The following is a 13666-nucleotide window of genomic DNA, read 5'->3' as shown; positions in this document are numbered from 1 at the left end:
CGTTCTCATGCACTCCCAGGAAACGGTGACAACTTTGGACCAATGGAAATCACTCTCACGCTTTATCTCAAACTAATTACACAAAGAAATTTCAGTAAAAAAGAAAAAATTTAAATGGGTTCCCAGTCATTAGTTTGTGCACACTAACTGCTAAAATAAGTAAATTAGTAAATCATCATAGTCATCGTAATTATTAATAATAATAAAATCATTTTGGCAATCTCTTGGTGTGGAGTCGTCTTTAAGAAGTGAATTCACTGTTTAAAAAAGCTTAAAATAAAGAAACTGTTAGGAGTAGAAGTGGAAATATATATACAACCGCGCATGAAGAGTTCGCTTTTTGCTCTTGCTGTTTTGTTTTTGTCCGGTCTTTGTTATACCAGTGTGTAGGACTTTGCGTAGGGATTGTTGTTCTGTTTTAAGTGTCCTCTGGAGTCCAGCAGTGATTCCTGGGAGGTGCTGATTTTGGCAGCCTGTGCCAAGTCTGTTCCGGCCTCTCTCTGCGGAAGCGTGGAGGCTGTGCCCGGCTGCCACTGCTGCACGTCCCTGCTGGTCGGCACCTCCATTGGCGTCGGCTCCAGCAGGCCGGGGCGCTTCAGTGAACGGGTCTTCTGCGGCTCCAAACAGGCCTGGCCCATCGCCGCCTCACGGGACGTTCCCGACACGCCCCGGTTCAAAAGAAAGTCCATCCGCAGGTACGGAGGCAGGTGGACGAGCTCCCCTCCTGCAAGAAAAAGAAACTTTTTCAATGTTTCAAAAGGCAATTGAACTTTGATTGCATATTTCGGTCACACTTTAGATTAGGGTCCAATTCTCACGAGTTTAAAAACGACGACTTTTGCCTCAGTAAACTCCTAATTACTGCTTAATAATAGTAAGTAAGGTAGTTGTTAAGTTTAGGTATTGGGTAGGATATGGTCATGCACTTATAAAATGTTTTTAAAAACAGCTAATATCCTAGTAATATGCATGCTAATCAGCAACCAGTTAACAGTGAGAATTGGACCCTAAATTAAAGTGTTACCCATATTTCTATTTGTGATTTCTTAATGGTTTTATTAAATAAAACGTATTGCACAAGAAATGTCTTTCTAGCCTATAGGAGCTTGTCACTTGTGCCTGTGTCCAAAATGTCATACTGCCTAATACATTTGGTTTGAATCTTACTTTGTGACCAGTATGAATATGGGTAGTATGAATGCAATTCTGACGTGTAGTCACTGTCATGTGACCTACAACTCCTCTCACATGGCTTCATGGGATAGTAAACTGCCCATCGAATACACAGTCCAGAATCATGGCAGATGGACTAGGTAATTTGTCTACAGTTTTTCTGAATATTACGAATTCGGACTCTTTTGTCGTACTGTTTTTCGCATACTGTATACTATGGAGGTAGGCATATTCAGATGCAGTGTTGATGTTCTTTAGCATCTTGCAGCATGAGCACCTTGTTTATAAGACGTTCCCTGCTAAAAATAAGCTTTAAACCTGGATTACTGGTCTTAACTGGTTCTCCTAGCCTGAGTCTGACCAGCTGAGAAGTGCCCAAAACCCCTCTAAAACCAGCCAGCAGACTGTCCTAACCAGACTGGGAGACTATCTTATGCTGGTTTAAGATTTTTTTTCAGCAGGGTAGGGTCAAATTACAAGAATACTCTCTTTACTTGAGATATTCTACTCACAATAGACATTGAACAGAGTTTGATGCTAGCATTTCACTAATCTAAACACATAATACTCTAATAAGCATAAATTTCTTTACCAATATTATGATGCATTCTGGGATTGCCTCATCCAGAAAGAATTCTGCCTTAGATTTTTGGATATGTCCTAAGGTGTGGTCACATTTACCATTGCTCAATGCAATTTCATGGGTGAAATCCAGACATTTCATTAGGAATCACAAGTTTAAAAAGTTCCCAACACAGTTTTCGCTTGTGTTCAAATGACTTTGCTGCGTTCACTGACAGAAAGATGCCTGGCTTGAGAGTAATTTCTATGTAAGCTGTGCTTCATTAATTGCTACACTATTAACAATGGACCTTTTTTTCAGCAAAATCTAACCAACATTTTTGTTAATATGACCACACCATTAGAAGGCAGCATTATTTCGCTTTTGGGAGAATAGAATTACTTAAAATGCTGCTCCTAAATACTAGCTTAGTTTCCCTAGATTATTAAGAACATCTCCAATTGGGAAGAATAGAGTTTAGAGTCATTGCCTCGCACCAGTGGTCTCACCTGGTCTGTGGGCCTTGGGTACGGCCATGTTTATCACCCTGCAGACGTCCTGTGGTTTGGGAGGTGAGGCAGTGAACCTGCAGATGCCTGATTCTGACGGTGTACTGGATGTTAGACTGTCCGTGTAATCATTGGTGCCGGCGGTCATCTGCTCGGAGGATGTGTCCGAGATGAAACACTCTGTGATGGTGAACTTGGCGTGTCGTAGTTGTTCCTCCATCTTGGCATGTTCATAGGCTCTGGCCAGCTCCTCGTACGTAGAAGACGCGCTCTCAGTGGAGACCATGCTGCTGCGAGCCCGGTCTGAACACAACGGGTCACAACTCATCAACAACAATACTTCTAACATGTAGCTTTGCTGTCATATCAATGTGATCATTTAATAATGCTAATTTAAAATGCTTATTATTATTATTATGAAGTTTCCATTCAGAAGAAATAAGGACAGGGATAGACTATTGTTCAAAAGTTTGGGGCTGGTAAGATTTTTTTCATGTTTTTAAAATAAATCTTTTTTTTATAAAAATTAATATATTTTAAAATGTAAGAATTCAGCATCATTACTCCAGTCATCAGTGTCACATGATCCTTCAGAAGTCATTCTGATTTGGAGCTCAAGAAACATTTCTTATTATTATCAATGTTGAAAACAGTTGTGCTGTTAATATGTTTGAAAACTGCAATATATTTTTTCGGGATTCTTTGATGAATAGAAAGTTCAAAAGAGCTTTTGTTACATTATTAATGTCGTTGCTGTCAATTTTGATCAATTTAATGTGTATGTACTGAATAAAAGTATTAATTTCTTTACAAAAAAAATCTTTTGAATGGTAGTGTATTTCAATAAAATTCAGCAGTGATAAAGTTTGATTCATTTTCCACATAATACTTTTTAAACCAGTCTGTTAAAATGAATCTATTCAATGATTCGATGGCGTCAAATAATAATGGATGTCCCTTAATGCCATTTTATATGTTTTAAAGTGTTTTAGGTATAGGAATATATTGCTTTTTTCTTTGTATTTGCCGATAAATGCCGATAAGTTCAGGTTTAGTTTAGGGTCCAATTCTCACTATTAACTATGCATATAACATATTACTAGGATATTGACTGTTTATTAGTACTTATAAAGCACATATTAATGCCTTATTCTGCATGACTATATTCTACATCCCTAATCTTACCGAATACCTAAATTTAACAACTACCATACTAACGATTAATAATCAGTAATTAGGAGTTTAATGAGGCAAAATTCATAATTAGTAGTTAGTTAATAGTGAGAATTGGACACTAAACTAAAGTGACCAATATAATTTATATTACAAATATTATAATATTTAATACAAAAATATAATATAAAAACAAATTAGCTAAGTACCCAGCTGTAAAGATGGGTTGATATATTATATATAAAGATGTACATGTATTTTCCAGTGCAGCAGACTGACCAGTGTCCTGTGATGGACTGACACTATAGCTGTCGCTTTCCTTGTCCACCGATCCGGCCACTCTGGGAGTTCCCAGCCTCCAGTCCGTGCTGAGAGTGTGGACGGAGACAGGGGGGTGAGGGCGATTCAGTGTCCACTGACTGGCGTAGCGATTACGGGCAGCAGGACCAGCTTTAGCTGTGCGGCGAGAGGTGGGATCTGAGGACGGGTTCCGAAACACTCAGTTAAACAGCGTAATCAAATATATGCATGTATTATTTATGTGTTAAGAAGGGTCTCTTACTCGACAGACTGCTCTTACTCGTCCCAGGTCGGACGTCAGAGACGTCCACCAGCGGGCCGGTGGCCTGCGACAGAGACTGATAGTGGACGGAGTGCGTGACAGTGGCCGACTTCTGTTTGGCAGTTTCTCCGAAATCGTTATCGGTCAACAGCACAGTTGATCTGTCGTCTAAGAGGGAAGGGAGATATGGAACTATTAGAGGCTCCTAGTATCACTGTTTCTCATAGAAATGTTCAGGTTTGAATATGGTTCAGTGAACACGACTCACCCACTGTTTCCATGGTGTCTCTCTCTTCGATGAGCAGCTGCGCTCGGGGAATGTCGATGTGCATGCGGAGGGTCTGCTGTTGTTTGTTCATGGTGTCTGAAGGCCTTGTGTTCTTACTGGAGAAAAACACAAAGCCTGTGAATAACATCTCTGCTTTCACAAGGTCAGTATGACATGTGAGCCAAAGGAATAGTTCATCACTTGCTCACCCACCTATATGGTTTCTTTCTTCTGTGGAACACAAAATACGATATTTTGAAGAATTTCCAAGCTGCAGTTTTCATCAAATATAAGAGTATGGCAACCAAGGGCTGTCAAATTTGAAAAAGAATCCTTAAAATCTTCTAAAGGAACAGTTTTTTGTGGTTTATTCATCACACAGATATACTTATATTGTCTACAATATTCTTAAGAACTGATAAAAAAAAATATTTTATTGAATGGTTTCAGAAGAATTTGAATATAATGAGATGTACTTGATGGTTTCATAAAATGCTGATATGTGCTTAATATTCTTTAGAATGGTCTGTTACAATGAATCTGTTCATAACACTGATTCTATTGTATGACTTCAGAAGATTTGGAATATAAAGAGCTGTATGAACCTGATAGTGCTTGTTAATAAAATGAGGAAAGAGTTTAATTAATTTACACATAATATTCTTTAGAATTGTCCATTAAAGTGAATATTTTCTTCCTATTTTATGGCTTGAGAAGATCTGGAACCTAGTGAGTCATATGAACTACTTTTATGATGCTTTTAGTAATTTCGGATCATTATACTGTTATTGCATGGAAAAGAGCAGCTCTGAGATTCTTCAAAATACCTTACTTTCTGTTGCAAAGAATAAAAACATAATTAAAAATGTAAAATCATCGATGTGTTTACCTCATAAGCATTTCAGCCAAACTTTTTGCATCTGTGGAACACACAATAAGCTTTATTAACGTACACTGAAAATGGAAGTGCTACTAAGTCATATAAAACAGGCTGATATGAATACAATCTCAAATGGCAACATATGCTGTCTGTATTTACGCCTACGAATCTACACCTTCTCTTTGAAAACACTGATCTGTAGCTAAGAGCTGTGAAAAGCATCTGACCCCTGAGCCGCTTCAGCCTCTGCTCTCTCCTCCTCCTCCTCAGCACCATCAGCAGGACGAAGAGCAGCACCATTCCAACCAAGATGCATGAGATCGTCACCATCATCTTCATCCCCTCGTTGCCTGGTTTCTTAATCGGGTTATTCACCGGAGTCTGCACCAGCGGAGGAATGGTGCCTTTCGCAAACAGATTCAATACTTAGCTTTAAAGCGAAAACACATTTTTGATTATTATTTTAAAGATGACCTACTGCATTATGCCTTGGTTTTTTATGCTTGAATCTTCAAAAAACACTTCTTTTTCACATATTTTATATTGTTGCAGCACCTCACTTTACAGTCTGTGTGTAAAGCTATGGGCTGTGTTTCCCAAAAGCATCGTAAGCTTAAGTAGATCGTTGAACAATTTTCACCAATGGTCTTTACGATCAACTTAGGCTTATGATGCTTTTGGGAAACGCAGCTCCTGTCTCTGTGAAGCCCCTCCTTCCGAAAAGCGCAGTGTGCTCTGATTGGTCAGCTGGATTAGTGTGTTGTGATTGGTCCGCCAATTCGAGAGTGTTTCGGAAATGTAATGCCCCTTACCATAACCGCATTTGATCCGGGGTGGAAAAAACAGCTAGTCTCTTAGACATGTCGACAACACCCTATAATGCAACTCAACCAGGCCTCATCCTCTTTTTTGTGTGTATGCCTTAGGCAGGAATTATTTAAATAAGGAATTTTGTGATGTGTTCTTTCCCAGATGAAAACTCCAAACTACAATTAATGCGTTTGAGGGAGTTCAAGAACAGTGCTCACAGATATAAAGAATAACCGTAGACCTTTTTCATGCACAAACAGCAACATTACACACTAAAAAAAGTTGAAAGTGAAAAAAAATCGCAATAGGTCATCTTTAAAGGTGCAAAGAGTGATTGATCAAACTTCACTTACTACCATCGTAGTTCAGAGTAGCAAATTTGACGCGTTTCTCAGCCAGTCCGGCACTGTTGTACACCTTCATCTGCAGTTCGTACCATGTGGCTTCCTGCAGGTCCAGCAGGTTGTAGCTCTTTGTAAGAGACGTGCGCTTCGCTTTGGTCCACACGGGGCTGTCCAACGGACGGTATTCCAGAGTGAAGGAAGTGATTGGACAGCCACCATCATTCCAGCCAATCAGGTTGAGTTTGACGCACGTGCCGTTAATGCTAGTGAACAGCTCCTGCTCTTTGGAGTACTGTGGCTCTGTGAAGGGTAAAGAAGATGAATGGTGTTTGTGATCATCATACGTTCTGGCAAGGTAGTTATAAACAAAACTTCTTCCAGTAACGTTAATAGAATGTTCGTTCAAAGTTATCGGGTCTTTAACAAAGTTCTCAAAATATTAGCAGAAAAAGCTATATTTATACATTTTTCCGGGAACGTTTTATCCTCAACCGGTTTAGTAGAATGTTTGTCTAACGTTTTTTAAATGTTACTACTTGTTCCAGATCATTCAGAGAACATTCAAAAGTAACGTTCTCGTAATGTTTGCAAACTTATCAAAGGGAATGTAACCAAGAACAAAAAAGGCAAGGAAATGCACACCTTTCCCATGAGTCTTTGCTTCGATTATCTCACTGATCCGGCCCGGGCCGACAGCATTCTGGGCCGTTAATGTGAACTTGTACCAGGTGCCACAGTTGAGGTTCTCCAGACGGTAGGAACGCTCACTAGGACTAATGGAAATACTTCCCCACTTCTCACTGTTATCCTCGGAGTATTGCAGAATATATCCTGCATGAAGACAGACAAAAGTCACATGCACATTATTAATTCACAAAAACAAATCTTTATTTTGAACTTATGATTCTTGAGGTTTTTCATGTGATGAAATCACACCCATTTGTTCAGTGCACTTAATATCCAGCACATCCACATTGGTTGCTATAGTAATGACTTCATCAGCACAATACTGAGAGACTGGTTTTCTTCCAACAACAGAGTATCTTGCCAGTGTGACAAGGGAGGGTGGATGCATTGAATGAAGACATTGCTGTATTTTACACATTCAAACGTGTTTGAAAGCACATACTTCGTATTTTATATTTCTACACATATTTATCCACTGGAATGATATGTAAAATAGTTTATATTTAAACTATTGATCAAAAGTTTGAGGTTAGGTAAGATTTCTTCTACAAATTTCTTCTCTTAAGGGCCAGATTTACTATGAGCTTGCTCCAGCGCAAACCCTCTTTTGAGGCTGACCTTATTGCATATGCATTTGTAGGAGTTTCCCTTACAGTCGCAAAATTTGTGGGAGGAGATTATTTAAATTAATCATGGAAGGTGATTTACTAAGGTTTGTGCTAGTCAACTTACTGCTATTTGCGCCATTATTTACCGCCAAAAAAATGCATGTTTTACACCAGACGCTAATTTGCGCTCCTCTGGTAGATTGTGTTGGTCATTATGGAAATGATCCGGCTACGTCTGTGTTTTTTCAGAGCACAGAACTTTCCGCTCCCATCTGCGCTTTTTTGGAATTGCGCTCTCCTGCTAATTTGCACTGTTTAGTAAATCTGGCCCTAAGTCTCTTATGCTCACCAATGCTGCATATATTTGATCAAACATACAGGAAAACAGTAATATTGTCTTCTTTTTTTTTTTTTTTTAAATGTAATTTTTTCCTGTGATGGCAAAGCTGAATTTTCAGCATCATTACTCCAGTCTTTAGTGTCACATGATCCTTCAGAATCATTCTAATATGCTGATTTGATGCACAAGAAACATTTTTATGCATTCTTGCTGAAGAAATGTATTAATTTTATTTCAAAAACAAAAAACTTTTAAATGGTAGTGTTCATTTTATTAACCATGTAATGCCTATTTTTGGACAATCCAGTAATACTTTACAAATCAAATGTACATGTATTCTTATATGCTTTTTTTTGTGGAAATTAATGGGCACAAACCAAAGAATCAGATTATATAACAAATAAGTCTGTCAGATTCAGGTTATGTGACAACAGAGTTAAAAACAGACAAAAAAGTCAAACTAATATGATGAAACTGAAAGTTCAGACTCTAAATTCTGATTGGATGAGCCACATTCAAAACCTTAAAGCCTGTCGAAAAGTGTGAACAACTATAATTTAGGGGAACATATCTGCTTTTAATTGGTTTTTAAACCACCCACAACTGTATTGATTGGGTTTTTCAAAAATGATGAAACAATGTTTTTGCTGTTCAGTCTACAAAATTGTGTCTTTTTGTCTAAATCATTACTTGAGAGACATAAACCACACAGTTTTATTCTCAGTTTTCTGTTTTGTCTAGTTTTTCTCCAGCAGGAAGGTTGAAGCGCCTCACCTCTAATGGAGCTCCCGCCGTTGTCTCCTGGTGTCCAGGTCACGGTAATAGATGTGATGGTTGTCTTGGTCACAGTGAGACGAGGTTGGTCTGGGGGGACTGAAGATGATATTTATACAGTGAGAAACGCTGCATAATAACTCAGAGAAAATGAAGCTGACACATAGAGAAAGTGAGCATCCACCCCGACTCTCACACCTCACCTTGAACCTGGAGGTTCAGAATTATTTCGTCCGTTCCCCAGTTATTGCTGGCGACACACGTGTAATACCCAGAATCCTCTGCTTTCACAGTTTTAATGACGAAGCTGCCATTTCCATGGATACTGCGCCTTCCATCAATGACCGCAGGGGCCGGGCTCCCGCTGTCGAGAAACAGTGTGAATCGTCAATGAAGGGGGCAGAGTTTGACATTTCCCAGCATTCCCCAGTGACTGATTCTACTCATAGGTATTCAGATGCTCGTGTTTGCTCTTAACGAAGAGCTAGAGCTGCACTGCAGTATGTTCTGAATTCAGTATATACATTGTTAGCATATTTGTCTTAATTGACATGCTCATACTAATGTTAATGTTGTTTTTGAGAGTGTATGTTCTATACGTTCTAGCCGGTGGCACTGAAACAGCTTTGTTTACCTCTCTTTTAGCCATTTGATGGCAGGAGGTGGATCTCCGACCGCCCTGCAGGGTAAAACAACATCCCTCATCCAAGGTGTTGTAACAGTACCGCTGAACGTGAGGATTTTGGCAGGAGCTGTTTAGATAAAAAACAACACCACCACAATTCATTATTTCATTGATCTATGAAAGCTTAATACTAGACAAATTTACTGCAAAGCACAATCATTTCATATGACACCACATTTAAACTACCATTCAAGAGTTTGGGGTCAGAAAGGATGCATTAATTGATCAAAAGTGACAGTAAAGATTTTATAATGTAAGAAAATATTTCTATTTCAAATAAATGCTGTTCTTTTGAACTTCCTAATTAAAGAATCCAGACTTTTTTTTAACACAGTTTCCACAAAAAATATTAATAAGCACAACCGTTTTCAACATGACAAAAATGAGAAGTGTTTCTTGAGCAGAGAATCAGCATATTAGAATGATTTCTGAAGGATCATGCGACTCTGAGGACCAGAGACTTCTTTGAAAAGCATTAAAACTGACCCCAAACAGAATTGTACACTAAATATGTGTGAAGTTCCTGAATTATACAAAATATTGCACTGAAAGAGGTTTGTTGGGTTCAAAAGGATGAACTTGAGAGGAGTTAAAAGTCTTTTAACTGAGTTAAAAGTCATAGCAAAAATGGCTCAGAAAAGTGAAGTTAGTTTTGCTAAAATAAAATTTAAAGAATTTGCAGCATTTGTTTGCAGATGCCAATTAGTTTGATATTTTGTTGAAAGCACTGACATTTAGACCTCTTAAAATGTGCTTTTCAGTTTACACAACACCGTTTTCAGCTAAAAATGTAAAATGTTTTATGCTTTTAGGGCGTTCATTTACACGACAACAGCGTTTGGACAACTGACAACGCAAACCTTTGAAAACAGGTTTCAAAGTGTACGTTTTTGAAAATGATACCTTTATCGTCTCAGTGTAATATACAAACAAACGAATTTGAAATTATGCGACATTGTGCGCATGCATATTACGTGTTAAGTCAATAGGCGCATAGTGTTTCTTTACAAAGTGACATCGCCAGCTACCGGCCTGGCAGCAGAATACATAGTCATTTTCGTGGATCTGTGTAAACGGGGATCGTTTTGACAACGTTGTAGTCTGTACGTGAAAAACGCGAAAGAATTTTTTTCTGTTTTTTTGTACATCAATGTTGTGTAAGTGTAGCCTAGAAATCTAGACGCACCCTAGCGGCAGCAAAATTTATTTTGCAGCCAGGGTAGTCTAGCAACTCTCCGTCGACTTTCGGAGCTGTAAAAACCTAAATTGGGTCAGGCCAATCACATCGTGTATAGAGTAGGCGGGGCGGGCTTAACATAATGACGACAGAGTTGCGACGGTTCCCTGTTACTTGAAAACAAAGAATGGCGGCTGCTGCTGGCGAACAGTCTTTCGAATCGGCTTTGGCCGCGACTCTGGAGGACTTGCAGTTGAGTTTTTCTTTGAGAAAAGAGAAAAGAACGGCACTTAAGTCATTCTTAAAAAAGGAAGATGTGTTCGTAGTTTTGCCGGCCAGATTCAAAAGTTGAAAGCTCCGCTGTTGGGAAAACGCTCTGGTTGGTTGAAGCGCTGTCCTATTGCGTGCAGAGGGAATTTGAAAGACAGCCGTTTATCCCGCCCCTCGGATTGAGCCGTGTCTATGGTGAGTTGCCAGACCTAACTTCTTGATGTAGTGTAGCCTTTGCGCCCAAATACTTTACTTTTCTGGGCCACTGTATATTTCAGCATATTTATACACCGTGCCGTATTTTGTATTCAGAAGATGGCTAATGCCTTATTGCCATGCTCCTCATGTGAAGGCCCACAAGAGAGTGCCGAGAACTCAAAATACAACTAATTACTCCACACACCCAAAAAGCAGAGGTGCTGCTGAGCATGAGGTTTGACTTAAAAGCGTTGCTCCTAAAACCTCCTGAAGAACGAAGTTAACGGACTCACCTTTAGCCAGAGGTTCCACGGTGATGACATCACTGCTGTTCCCCCGTCCGGCCGCGGTAACCGCCATCACCCAGATACTGTACTTCCTGTTGCGACTGAGATTGTGAACCCGGTGGAGGAATTCATCCGGGGACACTTCAAACTCGCTGACCACCTGAACAAGACACAAAATAAAGGATTGTCGGTTAGTCCTTGTGTCACAGATTTACAGGTAGACACAGGTTTCTCATATTAGTCACCAAAAAAATTATGGAATACTGTTGTATTTATTATAAATGATTTATCTGTGAACATAATTTAAAAAAAAAAATTTATTCATGTGCCCTCATCAAAAAATAACTTCCCCTCCCTTTTGCAGCAACATCTCTTCTCTGATGACATGCATACTGGCGTGAGGGCGGGGCAACCTGTCACTCACATGACATCACAGCAATAGCAAACCACAACCATCCAATCAAAACCAAGTCCCACTCTACATTTTTTCTTGTTCAAGATGCTGTTTCACTCAGACATACATCACAATAGGGAAGAAAATAATATCGCAACTTCCATTTCATGCCGACTTAAAGCTGGGAAAGGAGAAGGTATTTAAGCATCACCTTTAAGCTTGATGCCACAGTATTGGCGCTGTGCTAAAATGTTTGCACTTTCCACTCACTGTTTAACAGTGTCTTAATAGCCAGCCTGATATCTTTCCTGTTAGTATGAGACCAGTTGGCTGAGTCTTACCGTGGGATACGAGCTGGAACAGAAGACTGTGTATTTCCTAATAATGCCATTCAGCTTCAGCGGAGGGAGCCAAGAAACGTACACCACAGAGCTGGAGGCCGCAGCTGCCTTCACCCCGCCGGGTGGACCTGGCACTGTGGAGAAGAGTCAGACTGTTAGGAGAGATCTTTGCTAAAGTTTATGGCAAACAGGACAGAATTTGACAGCAACGGTATCCCAAAACATAAGCTATGACCTTAATTGGTCATAGAATGGATAATATCTGTCGTCGTACCGTCCTCTTTGGTGCGGATGTAGATCTGGTCGCTGCGCACTCCGTCTCCTGCTCTGGTGAAGGCCAGCACCTGGATACTGTAGTTGGTGAATTTTTCCAGACCCTCCAGCTCCAGCGGGACCTTCTGTGTAGTGACATTTCTGATTTCCCCCAGTTCTGTGGTGCCATAAACAATAAGGCCATTTTGAGACTTCTCATGACCTGCTGTCAGTTGATGGTAGCTGATAGTGCTGAAACAATGCTAAAGTGATCACATTATTTACTGTAAATTCAAACACACACACACAAAATGCAGGCTTTGCAAACAGTTGTGAAAAAGTACACTTTAACATACTTTTAAAAACGTACTGTGGCCGTTGCATAAACTGCTTAGACTAGTCATATGAGTAAGTCATCTGAGTAACGAGTTAGTCATAGAGTCTGGTCATAACTTTTTTAAGTCAGTTACATAAAAAAGATATATTGGTCTAATTTGAATCCGAAAAGTAAGACTGATAACTGCGAGTTGGTCAGACTAGTTCTAAAGAAGTCTTAAAGGGTTTTTTTCACCCCAAAAATTAAATTCTGTCATTAAATCTCACCCTCATGTTGTTCCAAACCTATATGAATTTCATCTTTAGAAGACAAATGGAGATATTTTTGATAAAATCTGAGAGCTTTCTGTCCCTCCATTGACATCTACGCAACTACCACTTTGACGCTTCAAAAAGTTCATAAAGAGATTGCAAAACTAATCTTTATGACGGTTTAGACCAAATTTTCTGAAGAGACTCGATCGCTTTATATGGTGAACTTTTATTCACATATAAACATTGATCAGTGAACATAAACAGATGCTCAAACGTGCTGCGTAACATGAGAATGAACCTCATTGGTTCTCTCATGTCAAGCGAACATGCTTGATCTTCCGTTTACCATAACTTATGTGTGCGTTGATAAATGTTTATATGTGAATAAAAGCCTAAACTCAATCTGTTCATCATAAAGTGATCATGTCTCTTTGGAAAATTTGGACTAAACTGCTCAATTCATATGGATTAGTTTTATGATCTCTTAATGAACTTTTTGACCCGTCAAAGTGGAAGTAGCGTAGCTGTCATTGGAGGGACAGAAAGATCTCAGATTTCTTAGAAGGCTTGTTTGGAACGACATGAGGGTGAGTAATTGATGACAGAACTATCATAGTGGCTGTTTATGCAACTGGCCCCTGGTGTGAAAATTATGATATTGTGGCAAAATTGATGGTCATATAAAATCAACTAAAACCCATACAGGTTTGGTTTATGAGACAGGGCAGAGATTGAGATTTCCTGCAGCTATCCAGGAAAGTTGCAGGTTTTACATTTTTAA

General features: G+C 39.3%; 1 protein-coding gene across 2 annotated transcripts in view; it reads right to left on the bottom strand.

The window, feature by feature from the left end:
* Positions 1–226: 226 nt before the first annotated feature.
* dscama (Down syndrome cell adhesion molecule a) overlaps positions 227–13666 on the bottom strand; it is a gene marked incomplete at both ends in the record, with an annotated part of 82523 nt that continues 69083 nt past the window's right edge. Inside the window, 15 exons of one of the 2 annotated variants that reach the window (XM_081353706.1) lie at positions 227–724; positions 2245–2547; positions 3697–3894; positions 3980–4147; positions 4248–4363; positions 5137–5167; positions 5355–5531; positions 6291–6581; positions 6924–7112; positions 8691–8789; positions 8894–9054; positions 9325–9442; positions 11314–11467; positions 12043–12176; positions 12317–12472. In XM_081353706.1, coding sequence (XP_081209832.1) covers positions 375–724; positions 2245–2547; positions 3697–3894; positions 3980–4147; positions 4248–4363; positions 5137–5167; positions 5355–5531; positions 6291–6581; positions 6924–7112; positions 8691–8789; positions 8894–9054; positions 9325–9442; positions 11314–11467; positions 12043–12176; positions 12317–12472 — 2645 coding nt within the window. The remainder of the gene's footprint in view (positions 725–2244; positions 2548–3696; positions 3895–3979; positions 4148–4247; positions 4364–5136; positions 5168–5354; positions 5532–6290; positions 6582–6923; positions 7113–8690; positions 8790–8893; positions 9055–9324; positions 9443–11313; positions 11468–12042; positions 12177–12316; positions 12473–13666) is intronic. The other variant, XM_081353707.1, reaches the window with a different exon arrangement.

The sequence above is a fragment of the Scardinius erythrophthalmus genome (assembly GCF_964197995.2).
Source record: "Scardinius erythrophthalmus genome assembly, chromosome: 23".
In the NCBI taxonomy this organism is placed as follows: domain Eukaryota; kingdom Metazoa; phylum Chordata; class Actinopteri; order Cypriniformes; family Leuciscidae; genus Scardinius; species Scardinius erythrophthalmus.
This window is presented reverse-complemented; position numbering and strand designations above follow the sequence as displayed.